A 19837-nucleotide genomic window follows, 5' to 3' on the forward strand; every position below is an offset into this window, starting at 1 on the left:
TCTGAGSTCTGGGACTACCTACTGCTAACTTACACTGCAAACAAGTTTCTTTCCTTCCTGTTGTTAGCCAGTGAAGATACTAATGGGTTCTTAGGCTGAAATGTTKAGATCATATTTTGTAGTGGTTAATTGTAGCAGGTGAGAGCTGCAAGGTGCTCTGCTGTCCAATGGCTTGTAAAATTATGAAACTGGATAGATACTGGCTTTACAGCCTCCAAAATCTACTCTCAAACCATTTCAACATGTGCAGTGTAGCAAGTTAATGTTTTAGAAAGTGAATGTCAGATTCAGCAATGAGGCAYTTATTTTGCTATACTGAAATCTTCCTTACGCTGAGAGTGTTGTTGTGTTTTTGAACATCCTGATGCTTAATACCTAAAATTTGTTATTGAATCAGTGGTTTTGTCCCAGAGCTCTTCTGTAGTTTGTATGAACTAAGTGTTATGGAAGGGAGAAGAGGTTCCTCTTCCTTGTAGAGCATTTGGTAGCCTAGGATCATTATTATCCTTTGGGTGTTTAAAAAAATCCATCCCTTTGCCAGTGCTCTAAAATATAGAGTAACTTTTTACAAGCTGTCAATTCCAATGTGCTCACAGTTAACTTCAGGGCTATATTGCAAAGATTTTTGCCGTTGATTGCACTGATGTGCATAATAAATATTACTGACTATTTGAAACYGCTTTTGCTTCTGTGTTGTCCATTTCAACTCCTTTTCAGAGTTACAGATGCCTTTTGAGGTTTTTATCCAGACYCTGTTCATTGTTCTGGAGTGTGAGTTCATCAGTAGTTGCTGACTTCCTTCCATTTCTTGGCTCGGTAGAGAAAGGCCTGTGTTTTTATCTTGCTGTCGCTTTTGTACATCTTGAGGAGATGGAATTGGGTCAAGGTGTTTCAGTTTCTCTTGGTGAGTTTCAGTTTTGCTTGGTGAGGTACGGATCTGGGTATTTGAGCTTTAAAAGCAACATGCTGTTTTCACCATTGACTGAAAGRCTAACTTTGAATCTCCACACTCATTTCAGTATTTCTCCACTYAAATTCTGCTCTTGGCCAGCTGTATAGATCCATCTTGATTAGAARACAGATGTAAGTGAAGAGCTTAGTTTTCACTTACCAAGTCCCCAGTAAGTCTACTGTCCCCATGGTAGAATCATAAAGATTCCAGTGGTCAAATATATGTGTATATAAAAATTTCTAATGCATTTTCCATGAAGAAAATGAGAAACTGCCATCTATTAGAGGATTTATTTTGGCAAAAATGTGACTTCTTTTTCAGTCTGTTAAGTATATTTTRGAATAGAAGGCTCCAGCTCTTGCAGGTACACAGGCATGATGGTAAAAAATAAGGGGATTTGGAAATTTTTTTTGTYTCCCTTCCTCTTGTTTCCTGCTTCAGCTAGCAGATGCGATTCTAGAGGCAGAGTGTTTGTCATCTACAATGTAGCAACTTTTTTTTCCATCACTGTCTGGTGTCCTTAACAAACTATGAGAGTTGCTTATCTTTTTGTTTTGCTATTTTTTCCCTGTTAGTCCAGATCCAGGTTAGGGACATTTTAGGAGTGGGCAGGACAGAAGCAGATGAATGGTGTTCAAGGAGTGTTTTATTCTGTTTCTACTTCAACYTCATCTGTCTCTGTCTCACTCCTGCACGCAAGTTAAACATAGAGAACTGAAATGCTTTTCTACCTCTGATATACATTTCTTCCTGCTTTGGATTTGGGATATGCTAGTTTTATCACATCTTTGCTCAGACAGATGGTGAGAGGAGTTGTGGAAAAGTCAGCTGGGGTTGGGGTTTGTACTATGTGATGTTTACTGTAGCCACAGTTTAGCTGATTATGSCAAGACTGTAATTGCTGGGGTTAGGGAAAACGGTGGTTTAGAGCATTTCTCCATTTCCTTATTATCTTGTGTCCTATTTAAAATGCAGTGCTGTTCAAAGGTTAGGTTAGATCAGGTGCCATGGTTATGCAAGGTCTGGGGTATACCTGTAAATATGTTTTACCATTTTGCTACTTCTCTGCATGCTGATGKGCTGCAGTAGTCATGAGTTTTTACCCAAATCAAAGTAAGAAAATAGGTCTGTAAAGGACCCAGAAAATYTCCATCCTTGTGTCCTGAGCTGGGAGCCTTCAGGCTGCAGCTTGAGAGACCTGATACCTTTTTTTTTAGTAATATTTTATAGGTGTGTTTTTCTCATATTCACAAATTGAGTGTGCTAAAAAAAGATTCTCCGTTTCTTGTGCTGCCTCTTAAATTATTGTATCTTCCATTTTGAGGTAGAATTTCAGTCTTTAATATCACTATTGTTTGCATGAAGAAGTATTTCTTTATTTGATCTGTACCTTGGGGATTTAATTTAAAACATTCTCTACACAGAAAGTCTTAGCTCATGTCTTAAGTGTTCTTGTGGGAGCACTTGGAGGTATTGCTGCGTGTTTGGCTGTGAGCATGCAGGCAGATTGACTCATTGATTAAATCCACCTTCTTGTGTGTGCAGGCACACAAATAAGCAYACTGTGTGCATATTGCATGAACTCCTTTCAAGGAGAATTTTATTTCATCTCCTTTGAGACAAATATATCACCCTGGGAACACAATACCAGGGGTTTTTTTGGTGTGTAGTTTTATCCTTTCAAACCTTCCTTTTTGTGAAATTGCTTTTGAGGGACTTCCTTACAATAGCCAGAAGGATGAATTTTGTCTTTCAGGATCCTTTGTCCTGTAYTGAACAGTGCTTTAACAGGAAAGAAAATTACATTTGCTTCTCTTTGTGTAATGTGGCTATCAAAAAGGAATATTTTAGTAATACAGYGTGCAGGGCAGCAGAAGTGAGGCAATGTGTTGTGTATAATATGTTACAGAAATGGTAGACTAAATGCYTTATCTTTGTCTAGGATCAAAATGCAAGTGTAGAAAACTTAAAATGCATTTTTAATCTAGCATGGTGCTTTAAACATTAAGGAGGGCCTTAATGCAGACTTAATATTTTTACTCACCCTCTTCCAACGTTCAGTGCAATTAAATAAGCAWATGTCTTCTGACCTTTTGTCTTTGTTACTGAGCTTGTTTAGAGACTTTGGCATTGGTGTGTTTGGTTTGTTTCCTTTGTTTAACATTATCAAAGTGCTGAATTTTCTCATATAAGCAGAAAATTTTGGAGGGCATCAATTTCTTTTGTTGAACTGTAGCTGCCCCAGTTTTATCCACAGAACAGGAATGTGTCCCAGTGAGGTTCTTTTAACTGGAAGCATGTGTTCAGTGTCTGGATATCCACAGAGGCTGTATGGTCTGGATATTAGTTTTGCTTGATAAAGTAAGGCACAAATTGCAGACTGAGGCTATAGTATTTAGACTCCCCTTTTCTGTCCAGGATTTTCTTGTTTGCCATCTGACTGAACTGAAAGCAGTTTGTGTAAMTGCTGTGAAGGACTAATAAATATTCAGACTTCGCTTGGTCTTGTTTAGGGAGGACAGGTTTTCCAGACTGATTGTTTATAAAGGTAGACTTCCAACATCTGTGTAGATTGCTGACATTTGTTAGAAAGCACTTGGTGGTGCAAATKTGCTACACTGTATTTAGTAAGGTCRACTCAAGTGTCATTCTTTCTATTTGCAGCTTCTAGGAAAACTTTTTCAACCAGATTTTGGAAGTGTTTCAGATTGCTGATAAGGCCAGATATACTGTCTTGAAAAGAAAAAAAAGAAACTTCCTTAAATCTGCGAATGGTCTCCTGTTTTGTGGATGAATGGCTTGTTGGAGCTCCTTCCAGATAGAAATGCTTATAGGAAGTGTAACCTTTGGCTGACAAGACATTCTGCTGAAGTTCACCTACAAGCATATTTTGGCTCAGGAGACATTGTGTCTAGCCAACAGGAATAATCTCAGCTGTGCTGGACCAGCATGTCAGCTTCCTATCCGCAGAACTTGGAATCTCATCTGGGGCAATCTCAGAAATTGAAACCATGTTAAATCTTGCTTGGTAATTGTATTTCCCGGTAGCAGCTGTGGTTATTATCTTTTAGTGAAAATCCTTTCCAAYGATGTTTTGTAGCAGTTCTTGGCTTAACCAAGTGGCTTATTATTGCTTGATAAAACAGCTAAGCAGTTTTCCAGAAATTTGGATCACTTCAGGTCTATTCTCTCAATCTATTTTCCAGAGCCTGAAAACTGAGATTCATTCACACAAAGTTTAAATGGCTTCAGTATGTTGCTTGCRAACTCATTAATTCTGTCTTTATCGCTGTATCTGGTTTCTCTTTTCCTGGGTAGTAGTTTCTAAATATATGGAGTTTATAAATATACCTTTAAGTCCAGCTTTTTTTCCATGAAATGATGATATGGAGCTTTGGTTTTAATTTTTGATTTCAWGCTAGAAATTTGTCTGTTTCTTAAAATTCTTGAGAATTTTTAAACTCTTAGTAACTTGATTCAATATGTCTTTGCTGCCTTAAGCATAGGTTCACAAAGTGAATTAATGTGTTTCCTCTGAGACTTCCCTTAACCAAAACAGGTTGGCAGAATGTGTTAGGTTCTACCAAACTTTAAGTAACAGTGATATTTTTCCTGTGTGGTAAAGATGAGACAAAAAATTGAATTTTTCCAAAATTTGATAAATTCTTGAATGCATTTGTATTGTGGAATTAAGTCAAATATAATGAATTCTTAATTTGTCAGTAGTGTGATACACCTTTACAAAGGAAGAATTGATATATAGGTGAAAACATTATTATTTTAAATTACTTAGTTTTTGTTGATTGAAAATATTGCCATAGCAGGTTAACTCTGTGTAATTGATAGAGAAAATAATACTTTGAAAAGTTGCCTTATARGGGAATTAATACATTGCAATGGTGTGTTTTCCATTTTTGCTGGTGAATAAAGTCATTAACACCCCACTGATAGCTCTGGAGACGTTCAGAATGCACAAAGAAATAGATTTCTGCTTTATAGAAGTCTGGGTTTCTTCATCTCAGGAAGCTTAATTTGTCAACTTCTTTACAAAATTGCTCATATGCCCATTGCTGTATGAAGTGAAATTCAGAAAAAACAATGYTTTGGGTAGATGGCATATCTAAAAGAAGCTTCTTTCCTTTCCTCTTGAGTACCTAATCTTGCCCTATGATTCTACATAAAACAAGAGGAATTGGATTTTCAGTGTCTCTCAAATGAAAATTCCTGTATTCAGAGAATATTGTTTGAGATGAGAGCAGGCGTTAGATGTTCCAATACAAGTCTTGCTGCTTCTTTGGTTATAAAAACAGATTTCCACAGCTCAGCTTATGCAAAGGACCTWACCTATATTATTTTTCTTTGGCTGCTTGTAATTTACCAGTCAGCTGTTAGACAAGAGAACAGTGAGGATCATTCATTTCTTCAAAAGCAGCTTAGCTGAACTAACACTACATGTCTTGCATCATTTTGTTTTTAAATTCGGAAGTGTTTCAGGATATAAAAGGTCCTTTTTCTCTGAATTGTTCTCCACAAGATTCCTGTCACATTTAATGAGATCAGCGTGTCTACCTCTTACTTGCAAAATGGAAATTTCTGAACATTATGGAAATGACAGACAATTGGTTTTTGCTTGCCAAGACCGAARTCTAAATGCTAAACCTGAGAATTAGTTAATCTGTAGAGAACAAACATTTGAACTTCACAGGGAAGGCTCTAAAGTGTTTAAAATTTAGCTTTACTGAACTTTCTCGTGGGAGATGTTTACTACTAGTATTCATTTGCCTTTTGTCACTTTTAAGTTCAGCTTGTATGATGATAAAAATGAACTTTCAATTGTTTCATGCTCCTTAAGTATATGGCACATTATGTTGCTTTCCAGGAGAATCAAGGGTATGAATCACTGCTATTAACAGCAGGAGTCTGAATATTGTGCAGTGTAGGTAACATTTGTAGAATGTGTGTGTACTGTTTACTATTGAAATGTACTTCAATCCAAGTGTTGGAAAGAGGAGTTTGGGGAGGGGAAGTGTACGTTGCCTATATGCCCTCATATTCCTGAGTGGTTAAGGATGGGATAGGAAGAAACATCTTTATGCTTAAACAGCAGAATGCAAAGGGAAGTAATTTTYTGTTTGTGCAGACCATCAGTAGATTACTTGGCTTAAACTTCCTTAAASCAGAGCTCTGAGACTGTTCCTTTCTGCATAAATCATTATATGCTGGCCTTTGCTTGCAGTYAAATTAATAACTTTCCATTTTGAGGTTGAGCTGTCTTCTGTGCTCTGTTGGAACTGCTAATTCAAATGATATTGTAGTGTAGATATATGATTTTGTTTTTTGSTGAGATGTTTAAACAATCAACAGTGAGGTATGCCGTGTCTGTAAGGCTGAATTTTTTCTCTTTCCTCCTTTTTTGGTGTATCCTATATTAGTTTCTTTAAAGAACRAAGAAGAGGGGGGGAAGAAAGCCCAAACCACTTTTCTTTTCTTGTTTCTTGTAGGTTTATGGGTGTCTGTGTGCATAAAGGACAGCTGCACGCTCTTACTGAGGTAAGACTATTTCATAATATAATACTGAATATGAAATGTTCAGTTTTCAGGACAGATTCTGCAATTGCCATTCACCTTGAGTGAAGTTTCTTTTATTGTGACTGATCAGTTAATCACTCACTATTTGATGTGCAAAGGGAAGACTGCAGAATCAGTCCTCAGAACTCCACTCACAGGCCTTGAATGTCTTTTGTCCTCAGAAGCACATGTTAGGGTGAAAAAAAAAATCACATTAAGAACACAAAACTCCACTGCTAATGTTCTAAACAAGAGATGTGCATTACCATTGAGCTGCTCCTAGATATTATTTGTTTCAGTGGYATTGCATTGTATTTAAGCCTTATTTACACTCCAGTTGTACATTTTACAAGTGAATCTATAACATTTCAGGTGGTTCATATTATTGTATTCAGTCCCTACACTTTCATTCAGTCCCTACAGCTTGATCTGGGTCCCATAAAAAGGAACTATTCCATTGCCCATGTACCCTGGCCAAGATGTGAAGCTGAAGTTTTCATTCATAGTTCCTGCCCAGCTTTATTGGGTTCTGTGTTTAATGTCCCTGTAAACTGCTCAGGAAAAACAAGAAGTAGTATTCTCTTATTTTAAATAGTGTTGCCTGTTTTGAGTCAAAATCAATAAAATGCTTTGCCTGTTGTGTTAGTTTGAGTACAGACTGAAAGGAAACTCATGATTTGTAAAGTTAATGTTTACTTCTGTTTTGTAAGAACGACTCAATTAAAAGATTAACCATTTCCCACCCTCCCAAAGATGAGGGTTATTAATTGGCAATTCAAGCAGGTTCCTGGTATGGGGTGCTTGCCAAGAACTACTGTAAAATGAGGAGACTGGGGASCTGTATGCCATTTAGCAGGGTATGTGTCACCATCACTTTCTGTAATTTACATATGTAACTCTGAGGCAAAGATGCACATATGTGGGCAGTGAAATTCTTCACCTTCTGGGGTGGCAGTTTTGCAATTCTCATTCTAGCTACTATTGGAATGTTGCACTCTAGTTCAGCGTCTGTCTCTTTCCAGTGTAAGAGTAAAGGTAAAGACACTTGCAGAAATTTCAAGATACAGCATGTGTGAGCACTTTGATATGACAAGGACATTTTATTTGATTTTTTTTTCCCTCCCTGTGCTCAGTAGAGGAAACATTTCTAAGATGGCTGATCAAGTTTGTCAGGCAGGCTTTGCTAACATTATTGCTGATTTCTTTTGGATATCTGATCGATTAAAACAGARAAGTTTTGGGCCATTTCACATGCTAAAGACTATCATAGAAGAGGTGGAGCTTCATAATGCTTTATCATACTAAAACTTGGCAGATTTTGCTCAGTGTGGGTTTTTTTTTGTTTGGTTGCTTTTTTTCCCTTCCTTCACAGCAGTTGCYTACCCCACCCAAAAAGCCAAGAAAATGAAAACAGCACAGATGCTTCCTCATAGTGAGCTAACTTTGTAGCTGTTGCTTTGTTCAGCTATTTTTGAGTTCTTGGCAAGCAAATAAATCTAAGAAAGACTTCAAAGAATAACTTTTTATAGTTATAATTCAGAATAACAGAAGAGATTCCYGAAGAATCTTGAGACSAAAAAGGAAGTTTTAGACTGTAGAWGTTTGCTGYAACWTCTTGAGAAACAGAATAGCTTTAATGACATATTATGAAAGTATAATTAGTGATTACTGCTTTTCTTCTGTGGACAAAGGTGGGCATTTAATACCTTCAGTAGGAAAACCCATGACAGAAATTGATGTTGTAGGGAATCCACACACATTTTTACCCAGTASTATAGTTGACTTTGGCTTTACAGAGCCTTTAAAAGTTAAAAACTGTATATGTTTCAAATKGTGGAATTAATTGTCTTTTCTAGCAACAGTAGTGGCATTTTTCATCTTGAAGTTTGTGTAGAGTAATAGTTCAATTCTGAAGACTACTGGAGGTTGGAGAAGGGGGCTGAAGTGATGAGCTGAAGGAGTTATTAGCAAGACAGACAGGGTGAATCACCAGTTCAGATATAGCCCAGGAGGATAAACAAATCGGCCACTGTCTCGTGGCTTTTTTCAGCTTGTGGTCCAGAAAGGTGGTCTCCTTGCTTCCAGTACTCAGCATAATTGACACCAGCCTGGCGCTACAAGTGCTCAGAACTTCTGCCAAGGTTTCACTTCTTTGGAGATGAAACTGTTGATTCAGAGGCCCATTGGTCAATGGTGTCTGAGTCACTGCAGGGAGAATCCTCTYGCACTCGCCTGTGCTGGACCTGTTCTGTGAGGAGCTTAATTATCCCTTCTTATGTTTTGAGAGTACAGTTGATGATATGCCTGGGTAAGAGGGATACAGCMTCACTTAGAGCTTATGTCTGAGTGTAGCATGATGGGAAATCATGTTTATTTTATGTATGTATATATTTCCATAACAGAAGAAGTTGAGAACTTGTGCCAAATATTTGGTGACTGGATTTAGGCAACTGGTGCTATTAACAGGCGGGGCAACCACAAATGGGGTTRGAGGAGCCTTGAGGATTTTGTAAGCCTGTTAAGGGGCTATGTCAGTAATATGCAACGCTTTTGTTAGTGGAAGGCAGAGTTCTTTTCTTGCAGATTTATTTTCTTGCATGTTTACATACAAGAAGAAAAGATTTCTTTTCTTGCATGTTTACAGATTGAGGAGGCAGTCATGCAGAGCAGGTTTTTTGCTAGAGAAAGGTGTTAATCTTATGTATGCCTTGGGATTTTCCCTTTTGGCAGCATTTTGCATTGTTTTAATTTTCCTCTCTCAAGTGGCTTTTGTTTTTAAAACTCTTGAGCAAGAGGCAGTTTCTGTTTGTTTTGGTTTGGTTTTTTTCAAAATAAGAATGGAATTGTTTAATTATAGGCTGCACTAGGACTTTGGCCTTGTTCTGGATCCACAGTCTTATCAGTTTCGATAATCCAATATTGTTTTTGAAGTTTTCGAGCCAGAAGCTATGGCATATGCCTCTTCTGAAGTAATTCAGTATCCTCAGATTGACAGGATCTAATCTTAGGCTGCCAAAGACCTCTATCCCTGCAAGCACTAAGTTAAGAAACCTTTAAGGAAAGCAAAGTAAATGCTTTAATAGGTGTATCACCCAGATGAGCTGGCAGGCTTTAGACTGCCTCACTAATGTTGAGCTCATGAACACGGATTTACTGTGCTTGTTTTCGCTAAAACCAGAAACTGGGTATTCCTTTCTCAGCATTCAGCTCTAATCTGAAGCTGCTGGTTTGTTTCTTTAGCTACAGGAATCTGCAGTGCTTCCTGCTGTACTCACATGCCTCTCCAAACTAATTTTGGCCTCTCCCTTAAGCCTCTCTGTGTATACCAGCCACTTTCCTAATCTGACAACTCTCTTCACTTCCATTTCCTGGCACGCAGCAGCATCCTAAGTCTTGGAGAAACTTGCATTGTAGTAGAGGCTCTGTTGTCAGCATGAGATGCTGCTGAGCATTCRGGGATCAGCTCAGAGCTGCTGCAAGGTAAGAGACAGACAACGTGTGCTCAGGGGATGTGGAGCCTGAGCCAGAGTGGAACAGCCATGGCTCAATAACAATTGTGCTTGATTTTATCCCACACACATTTACCATGGAAAGGCTGCATGAGCAAACATCCATTTTAGATGGGAGGCAAACAAATTGATTTGTGTGTTGTAGTTTTTGTAGGCCTGTGGTATTATACTGAAGCAGATAGTGTAGCAGCATAAAGTCTAGCATATAAAGGGCACTTCATTTCTTCTTGCAGATCTTAAATTTTTTGTTGAACTCAGTTAAACAGGTTTATCTGAATTTCGAAGAGACAGGTCAGGCTAATATCTTGTTCTAAWGAGATGTATATTTATATATGCACAGAACGAGTCATACAGCTTGATAATTCCTTCTTGAAGGAAATGAAAGCCCTTGCAGCTGTATGTTAGAAGATGAGGAATGGATAGTTATTATGTATTGATTGGGATATCTTGAAATTGCAGTGCTTTGGAGACAATGGTTAATTGTTGCAACAGAAGTTTTATGGCTATTAATTCATACTGGATGATAGTAAAAAAGTGTGCTAATGCACTGCTGCTGCAATCTGAAGCTGTAAATTTGCTTGTTCAATGAGGGATCTGACATGCATTGGGGCTTTCTCAGGCAGAGAGCAGGGCTGTTGCAGTGTGATAGGAGCATGTGGTTGGTGATGGACGGGTAGGACAGAATTATTTCAGCCAGCAGCTGGATCTGCTGTCTGCCTGACATGCTCTCCTGAAGTCTTTCAGGTTTGATCCCTTGCTGGTGAACTGTGGAGTCAGGAATATCTAATACCACACCAGAGACTTGGAATGGAATCAGAAGGGCTAAGTGTAGTTGGGCAGCCATGGTTTTCAGGTGCTATCTATATGGCAGTGGGACAAATGCTATAGCTCATCTTAATGAAAATGCCCATGTCCTTTGAAGAGAGGAATTTTTTTTTTAAATAAGCTTCTTCTGTGATAACTGGAACCTTCCCTTCCCTTCTTTCCCTCCCAACAGCAATAMTTTAAGTAAATTATAAAAGCAGTTAGTAGAGTTTCAGGTTTTTTGATATCTTCCTTTTTTTCTTTAAAAAGGAATTTTTAGTTTTTCTTTGGAAAGCAATTTTGCTTTTGGAGATAGCACTGATTAGAAAGAAAAATACTAAAAGCTTAAAAATCAGAATTGTTTCAGTTGTGCTGAGTTGGCCTTTTGCAAGGAGTAGAAAGTAAGTTCTTAAGGTGAGAAGGGTCTTCTGATATACCGTTCACACAAGCAGAACCTATTATTAAAACTATTTAATTTTTCTTTCTAAATTCTTCCCCTCAGTTCTTGGTTGTCTTTCTGTGGAGAGCCTTTGACCCTRGAATGGAGAAAGCCAGACATTATTTAGGTCTCCTCTTCTGAACCTTTATGCTACAGTTGCAGTTGTAGTCATAGATTGCCTTCCAGRTGGCAATTGCACACTTGTGAGGGTTTTAAAAAGGCCTGAAATACCATTCCTTCCCTGCTCTCTCTTTTCCTCTTCTCCTGTAAGAATCACTAATCCCTAGTTTTGTTCCACCAGTGTGATTCATATTGTTTGAATAACTTTAGTTTTACTCATGTAGCACTGCAAATATTTAACTCSGCTTTGGTGATGGCAGTAGGCTGTCAACTGTAGAGAACTTGGTGTCTTTGGAGCAGTAGTTCCTATTATCAGTCATTCTGCAAATATTCCATGCAGCAAAGGAATTGTTCCTGCTTTAGGTATTACCTGTTTACCAGCTGACATTTAGTTCCTRGACAAGTTGGCTCTGGTGGTTGTTTCTCCAAAAAAAAGAGAATAGCTGTAGTGTCAAGTTGATAAGCCTGGAGACAACTGAAGAGAAAATGAAAGTTGTGTTTAAGGTAGCACCAAGTAAAAATTTATAAGAAAGTGAAGGACTCTCCTTTTCATCCTGTTACAAAATATTACTTATTTGCTGGATAYTGCCATCCCATTTCTAGCAAAAAAAACCCAACAATTTGGAGAATTATTAGGGAAGCCCTTGAGTTCATGTAAGGTAAAAGGTTTTGGTACTACCTAATGTGTTCAGTGAAGCCATACTGAGTAGAGGCTCCCAGATCRGTTTGTATTCCTTAATATCTTGTACCTATCTAATGGCTGTGCATTACCTYACCTTGCTCAGTGAAGTCTTTCTTAGAGGCTTTATATCATTCTTCTGACTGTAATGTTGGAAAAAGAAAATTCAAAAAGAGGAGCAAAAAAACAGAGGGGTGAAAGAACCCAAAAGGTATTTTTGTCCTTTATCTCTCCTCAGACTTGGGACCTAATTCTGCTCCAGTTTGGTCTCATTTGCATACATAAAGCATCGTCCTTGAATGTTTTAGGGTACTTGGGCAGAATGCAAAGTTATTTGTTTTATGAKTTTGTGGCACTGGGCTGTGCTTTGTGTTTATGGAGGAATGAAGTGAGCAACCATACAAACCTTCTCTTGGATGTTTGTTGGCAGCTCTGAAGAATACACCCGTACATTCTAAATGTCTTTGCTTTAGGGRAATGAGTCTTGATATACAATAGTGTGAAAAAGAGGGCATTTACTTTGGAGTAACTTTAAAAAAAAGATACTCATGATATGATGGCAAAGGATCTTTCTGATGACTTTTCAACAACTGACAGCCTAAATTTTTAAATGCCTCCTGGCTGTAGGGTGCAGCAGAAGGGCTGTGTTTTAAACTTGGTAAGAACTCTAAGTATGTGCAAAATTCTGCAGATTAGATTGATCCTTGTGATCTCTCAGCCAATGAATAACATGACCTGTGGATTAATACTGTAATAAACCTCTAYTTGCAGGCTCTATCCTTTTTGTCTGTAGTTCAGATACTTTTTGTAGCATTCATTGGAGCTACAGCTTTAGTTTATGAAAGAAGAGTTTTTTCAGTGGTGCTGTACTAGTGCTGGAAAGTAACATGCAGAACTAATCTGGGCCTTTATAGTTGCAACACCCAAGCACCAGAAGAGTTAAGTTTCGACCTATTCAAAGTGTGTCAGAGGCATTGAGTCCTCCGCTAAACTATGGTTATTTTGTATCTTTCCTGGAATGGACTTCAGTTTTAGAACTGGGTATGTTAGGAATATATGCTMTGATGATGAGAATGGTTATGTGGTATCAAATTAGAAGTATCTATTGCTATTGTATTTGCTTGCCTTTTTTGCTGCTTTTGTTGTAAGAGTGGCAGGCCGGCCAGCACATATCCCAGTTATTTCCTCTGGTAATTTGGCTGTTTGGGTTGTTTAGYTTTTCCCTTACAGGAGTCATTAAGAGTCGGGCTGAGGCTGCAAAGGACCTCTGGAGGTCCAACGCCTCTGCTCAAGCAAGGCTGCCCAGGGCTGGTTGCTGAGGACCTTATCACAGAATCACAGAATAATTTTGGATTGAAAGACACCTTTAAAGATCACCAGGTTCAAAATCCCCTCCCATGGACAGGGACACCTTGCATCAGACCAGGTTGCTCAAAGACCCATCCAACATGGCATTAAACACTTCCAGGGGCCTTAAACAGCTTCTCTGAGCAACTTGTGCCAGTGTCTCACCAYCCCCACAGCAAAATATTTCTTCCTAAGATCTAAATCTAAACCTACTCTCAGTTTAAAAACATTCCTCCCTGGCCTTGTAAAAGGTCTCTTTCCATCTTTCTTGTTGATTCCCTTTAGGCACTGGAAGGCTGCAATTAGGTTACCCTGAGGCCTTCTCTTCTCCAGCCTGAACAATCCCAATTCTCTCAGCTTTTCCTCATAGAAGAGGTGCTCAATCCTTCTAATCATCTTGATTGCCCTTTATGTTTCTGCTTTTGAGAAAAACTTCTTATCTCATCACAGACTTGTTGCAAGTTAGTGGGTGCTTTGAAATACTTATTTAATTCTATCATCCTTTATTAAAATAATAAAAACTATAGTGAATAGAGTCAAGGTATACCTACAAGATGCAAAAAGCTGCTCCTGTGTACCTGCTTACTGGTACATGTGAATATTGACTTAATCTTTTGGGGTTAAAAATACCCAACCAACTAAATTTGTACAGAAAGACAGGTCTATTGCCTGTGCTTTCTCCTTCATTGCACATGAACACCAGGACTCAGTCAGAAAGAACTCAAAGTATCACCTTATATAATTTTTAGCTTTTGTTTAAATTATTGTGACAAAAAAAGAGATATCTATAAATTTGAATATTAAGCACGTGTATATGTGTATAAGTTATTTGTTTGGTACTACATGTAGACCTTGGGCTTTCTTGTTTCTGTGTCACTTGCAAAATGATTTCTAGTACAACTTTGATCATTTTGAARTGCAGTTATAATTGTTTCTGTAAGCTTGGTTCAGTGCAGACACTTCCCTTCATGTCTTGACTGTTCATAATGCAATTTTAAAAATACTTGTCAACACTTGAGCCATATTTGCTCTTACTTTTGTACTCTTCACAGCATATGGACTGTCAGTTTCAGTTTTGCTGGAACAGTTCACTTAGGTTCTCAGTTTAATTTATAAAAAGTGGCTAAATGCACTCTCAGCAAATGTAGTTTGTGGCTTGACAGCCAGCTCTACCTCATCCTTTCTCTGTGCTGTGCAAGGCATYGTATTGTTCTGTCTTCAAAGCACTCTCCTTTTTCCTCTGGTTTTATTCTCTTTAGAGGAGTTGAGCATGTCTCTCTTCAACCTGAGAGATCCCCATACAAAGGACACACACCAGCTTCCAGAATTAAAGAGAACCATTCCTGTGCCCTTGATCGTGTCAAAAAGCACAGGTGCCTCTAGAAGCAGTCATACCCTAATAAACTCGAGAGTGCTAGAGTAAAGCAGCTGTATTGGTTTATAGTGGGAGGAGTGCCTGCCCTAACTATATACTTGAAGGGGTTCATGAGAAAGCAACAAAAATTAAAATCCTATTTTCAGTGACAGCTCAATATAGGTTATCAACTCTGAGAAAGCTGAGTGAGGGTCAGAAGAACGTGAGCACCATCATCTGTTTTGTCAGCTAAAGATGTCTCATTTTTGTTGAAATGATACTGTAGACACTTGCATTGAGCTTGTTCCAACAGCTGAAGCATTACAGACTGGTACTCATCAGCACCTTGTGTGCGAGACCCGAGTCAGGTTGATTAAAGGTAGGTGTTAAACTGACACCTGTRTGCACCAGTGGATGCAAAATCAAATCTAAACATGGTACATGTAATAAGTAAATTAGGCTGTTCAAAGCAAGTAGAGTTAAAAAGCTTGTAGAAAGGGGAGGGGGTGGTGGTGGTATTTGGAAAATGTCACGCCATTTAAATTTTATGTTGTAACTTTAAGGCTTCATGTATTATTTTATGAAAAAAAAGCAATGTGTTGAGGACAGTGAAGTTATTTCACAGAAGTTTAGACAAAGTACATGTGCTGTATTTATATGATTTTCCTTGGGAACCCAATATTTTTGTGAATTTGCTAAAAAGATAAAAGAGTTCAGTCCCAAACACAGCTTGATATGCTGCACATACCAAAAAAAAGTCTATTTAAAATCACACAAGGGGGCCTGGCTTTCAATGACAGGAGGCAGGAAATTTAGTGTTCTGACTGAAATTCCATCCCCAGTTCATATTCTTGCAGCTTCATGTTGTGGCATATGTGGTGTGCTTGACCCTTTGATTCTTTCTCCAGCAAAAATGATACAGGTCTCCACAGGAGTTTCAGATTTGTAGCTTTGCAGTTTTGAGTGCTTAAATATCAAAAGTCAGATTTTTTGGAAAGCACATAAAGGACCTTATTAAGTTAGGTAATATTTCAAATTTTGTCCCCTAATCTGATGCTTACTTTTTTTTTTTTTTTCCAAATTTTAATTAAAGAAAGCTAACCTCCTTGTCTGATTGCAGTGATCAAAGACCTGAGTTTCCAGAAAAACACTTAACAGAGCATTTTTTTATAATCTGTTTGGGTAGCTTGTATCTAGTCACACAGAATGTGTGGCCTTCAGTTTGGTAAGAAATTACATGCTGCTGTACCTGGTCATGACACTTGTTCTGAGGGCAGAAAGGTGGAATCAATTCTCAAAAAGTTGCTCAAAAGTTATAAAAAGCTTAGTTACAGGAAGCAAAAATCTGACAAAAATGTTGGCTTCTGGAGGACACAACGCTGACCTTAAAGGCACTGTCTGAGGGAGGGAGGTGTTGGTAGGTCAGTTAAAGGAAAAACCTACTGCAAACTGGTGGTGAYCAGGCAAATTAAACACACAGGGGGCAGCTCTGCAGGCAGTCAGTGCTTTTAGCAGAAGTAGATAARCAGTGAAAGCTCTGTGAGCCCTGCACTGGGCTGTAGGCAGTGGGAAGCTGCTTAGATGCATCTGCACTGTGTGGTTAGGCAAGAAGGGTGGGTTCTCACAAAAAKAAAGTTCAGATGTAAAAATAACTATAATCAGACACTAAAGAARTCCTCATGTAAAGGCAGAAGCCAAGGCTTTAAAAGTGTCTAACTTGAGTTGCACAGTCTATATTATACATGCAGGTGCTAGATCAGAAGCAAWGAGCAGTTATTTCAGTGGTAACTTCTGCACATGCAAGCTTTGGAATTCTAGTCTTACATGCTTGTCTATCAGCTTAAGAGCTCACAGTTAAACCTCCTTTCTCTCCCTTCCCTCCCTACCTCTATTTCTTTAAAATTAAATCTTKGCTTTGCAGGCCATCAAATTTTCAATTATTTTCCCCTCCTCTCTCATAGGAGGATGATTGACTTGTTTTATCATTTCTGAGTCTGTAATAGTGCACAAACAACTTTTATTCATTATTTTATTTGCAGTAGGTGCATCTGTGTTGTGTTCTGAGGAAGGCTTGCTAAGTATCTTGCTGGTGCTAACCTATTCCTCCTTTTCAGAATGTCTCAAGGATAAAGGAAAGATAAGAGGCAGATAAATGTTTAAATGCAAACAGCAAGTTCCATTGTCTCATTCCTCTTCTGCCTTCCCCCCATGTGTGAGGCACACAYATGTGGGTGGGTGCTCTGTGTGTGGGTTTTGGGGKTTTTTTTGGTGAGGGATTTTTAGTATCTATGTTTTGACACTCATTGTAAACCTAATGGACCATTTGCTATTGACTCAAGCAAAAAGAAATTTTGAATTTCAATCTCTGAATTCTTTTATTGACGGCTAGTTTAACAAGAGTGAGAAGATGTAAGCTTTGAGCTATTACAGTATGAGCGGGAGAGAGGGGAGGAGAAATGAATACTGYCTTGAGTGCTAGATTTTCCTCTTACTTCTGTACATGCAGACATGCAGTCCAGGTGGGTACTGTCATGCTGACCTCTTAAATTTTTGCCTTGGAATTTTTTTTTAACATATTTTCAGTAAATTCAGTTTGCGTGTAGTGCTTTCTCTTCATTCCCCACTCTTCAGCTGGGATCCCAGGAAACATACCCTTGAATTAACAAGCATTCAGTAGTTTCACTTCCTCATTTTGCTTTACTTATCAGCCATCCAAAATATTCAGAAATTCAGTTGTACAAGAAAATTCCTTTAATGTTAGTTTTTGCACACTACTATTAATAGAGGATCTTGGTGCCTTCTGTAATTGCCAGTAAAGTGTTTGAGCATCCTCAAATGTAAGTGGATGTGTTGAGTGGATGTGGGAGTGTTGAGGCTTGGAAAAGCACTCTGAAACAGTTCAAAAAGAGTATTCCTTGTGCATAATTTAAACAAAGTTTGTACTATGAGAGGTGTTCATGTGCTGTAACTTTTGCTCTCAGTAGATCCTTGTAGCTGTTTCACAGACTTCAAAAAATGAAGTAAAGGGGTTATTTTTCTGCCATCTCACAGGCATATAATCTGTGGGCTGCGCTGCTGGTATTTTTGTGGGGAAGGTGAGAAAAACCTTATTTAAATAAGAAGCTCCTTGTCAGGATTGCAGCTTCTCTGCAGAACTGAGTCTAGTATATTTGAAATGCTGTCAGTGTGGATAGAACCTTCTGCTCTTAACAGAAGTGTTATTGTAGAGATGCTGTTTCTCTTGCCTGTGTCAGCAACAAGGTGCTTTTTCTTCTATGTCTGTGTGCTAATTTATGCCATATCCCAGATTTTTATCTGCACTGAGATTGGGCTCCACTTAGAATCCAAATGGTTATGACTTCAGATTATAAATGCAGGGGGTTTTGTTAGACCTTCTTTGCTTTCTGCTTTTTTTCTACTAATATAATTACAGGAAAAATGGTTATCAAAGTCAGTTTGTATAGATACAGTGGGAGTGTTTTCCGGTTCCAACAAAACAAGCTTATTTCCTGCAGTATTTCAAACCTGAGTGTGRGTGAGCCATAAGACTTTCTTCATCCATATGGGCTGCAGTAGTGCGTTGTTGCTATGTGCCTCAGCTCAAGCCTTACCAACGAAATCTGTTTCTAGCAGCAGGCAACCAAGTGAACATTRCATTTTGACTGAATGAAATGACAGAACAGGGCTAAATTCAGCATACTGACCATAAAAGCTGTTAGAGAATTAAAGGAAGACAAATCTTGCTGTATTTCTTTTCCATGCCAACGCTTGAATGTTTGGAATGCGACAAATGGTTTTCATTACAGCTCCTTCCTGAGTTAATGCGTGTTAATTCTTGTTTGCCCTTATAAAAGAAGCCATGCCTGTACATGCCTTTTCGGTAGGAGGAGCCAATGAATTAATCAATGCCACAACTGACACAGAAGAAGAAACAGAGTTATATCTGTTGCATTTCTTGGCTCTTGGTTCTGAATTCTGTTGGGTAAYCAGGCTATGGCAGCTACCAAAGCTGACCCTCTTCTCTGTGAAGAGCTGACACTTTTAAAGTTTATTTTAATCTTGTAATGGTTTACAACTTTAAAGAAAATACATTATTTTGTATTAAAGAACAAGTTTGTTTGTATTGGTTGAAAAGGAGAAGAGAAATTGATTTTATATTACAGATTCTTTTCCTTTGGTTTTCAGGAACTGAGGAGCAGGAAAGTAAAGCAGCCTTTAGATGAAGACTTTTGGCTTTGCTTCTGTTCCTTCAATCAGGCTGTTTTTCCAAGCCACTTGTGCCCTTCTGATCCCTCATGAAAAAGCTTGGGCTTTGTTCTGACATGTGTTTGCTTCACCTGTGTTCYCTTTCAGTACTTGTGTGTTTCTCCCTGGCAACAGTTGACCTGCTGACCAAAAACATACTCGCAGAGCCCAAATTCAATATCCAACTTGTTCTGTTTTAATTTATTTTGTTTGATGCAATCAGTGTGTTACTTACTTAATAGAAATGGAAGGTTACTACTTTGAGGTACATGGGTCAGATGGTTTTGTACATTTTTAAACTGTGGAATTTTTAACAAGTGGGAGTCTATGRACCACCTTCAAATTAAAAGAAAGTCRATTTAATCTGAAAKTGAATTTTAGTGTATCARTTTGYAGTRTCTCATTGCAGTTTTGAACACAGTKATACTGTCTTTGTTTTTTYSTCATTTCTGCACASCTGAARCTWCACAAGCAGTTTGGARAAAGGAGAAAATTTCCAGTCCTTCCGCTGTAGCTAATTATGCCAGTTGTGACAGAAGAGTACATTGGCTTGTACAGAAGCCTTCAGAGTAGTCACTTAGAGACTGCCGAGTGTGACAGATGACTGTTCAACATATGAGAATTGAAGATGAGGTTGTGCCTTCTTTGCAGTGGGTGGTTTAAAACTGRTTTTAAACTTCYGCAGAAAGCTTAGGGAAAAAAATCTYCACTTCCTTTTATTAGKAAGGAGAGTTAMCTTCTTACTCCCAGCATTAGRAATTATACAAATATGCARCTCTGTCTATTTTGACACTCTTCAATGCATTTGTCAATAGTGTCT

At 38.3% G+C, this 19837-nt stretch overlaps 1 protein-coding gene across 5 annotated transcripts in view; it reads left to right on the top strand.

Moving 5' to 3' along the window:
* TESK2 (testis associated actin remodelling kinase 2) overlaps positions 1-19837 on the top strand; it is a 77695-nt gene that overhangs the window by 30487 nt on the left and 27371 nt on the right. For all 5 annotated transcript variants that reach the window (XM_057390579.1, XM_057390581.1, XM_057390580.1 and 2 more), the window contains exon 4: positions 6454-6502. In XM_057390579.1, the coding sequence (XP_057246562.1) occupies positions 6454-6502 (49 nt within the window). The remainder of the gene's footprint in view (positions 1-6453; positions 6503-19837) is intronic.

This window comes from Malurus melanocephalus, unplaced genomic scaffold (genome assembly GCF_030028575.1).
Source record: "Malurus melanocephalus ecotype Western Australia unplaced genomic scaffold, MMel_1.1 scaffold_28, whole genome shotgun sequence".
Lineage (NCBI taxonomy): Eukaryota > Metazoa > Chordata > Aves > Passeriformes > Maluridae > Malurus > Malurus melanocephalus.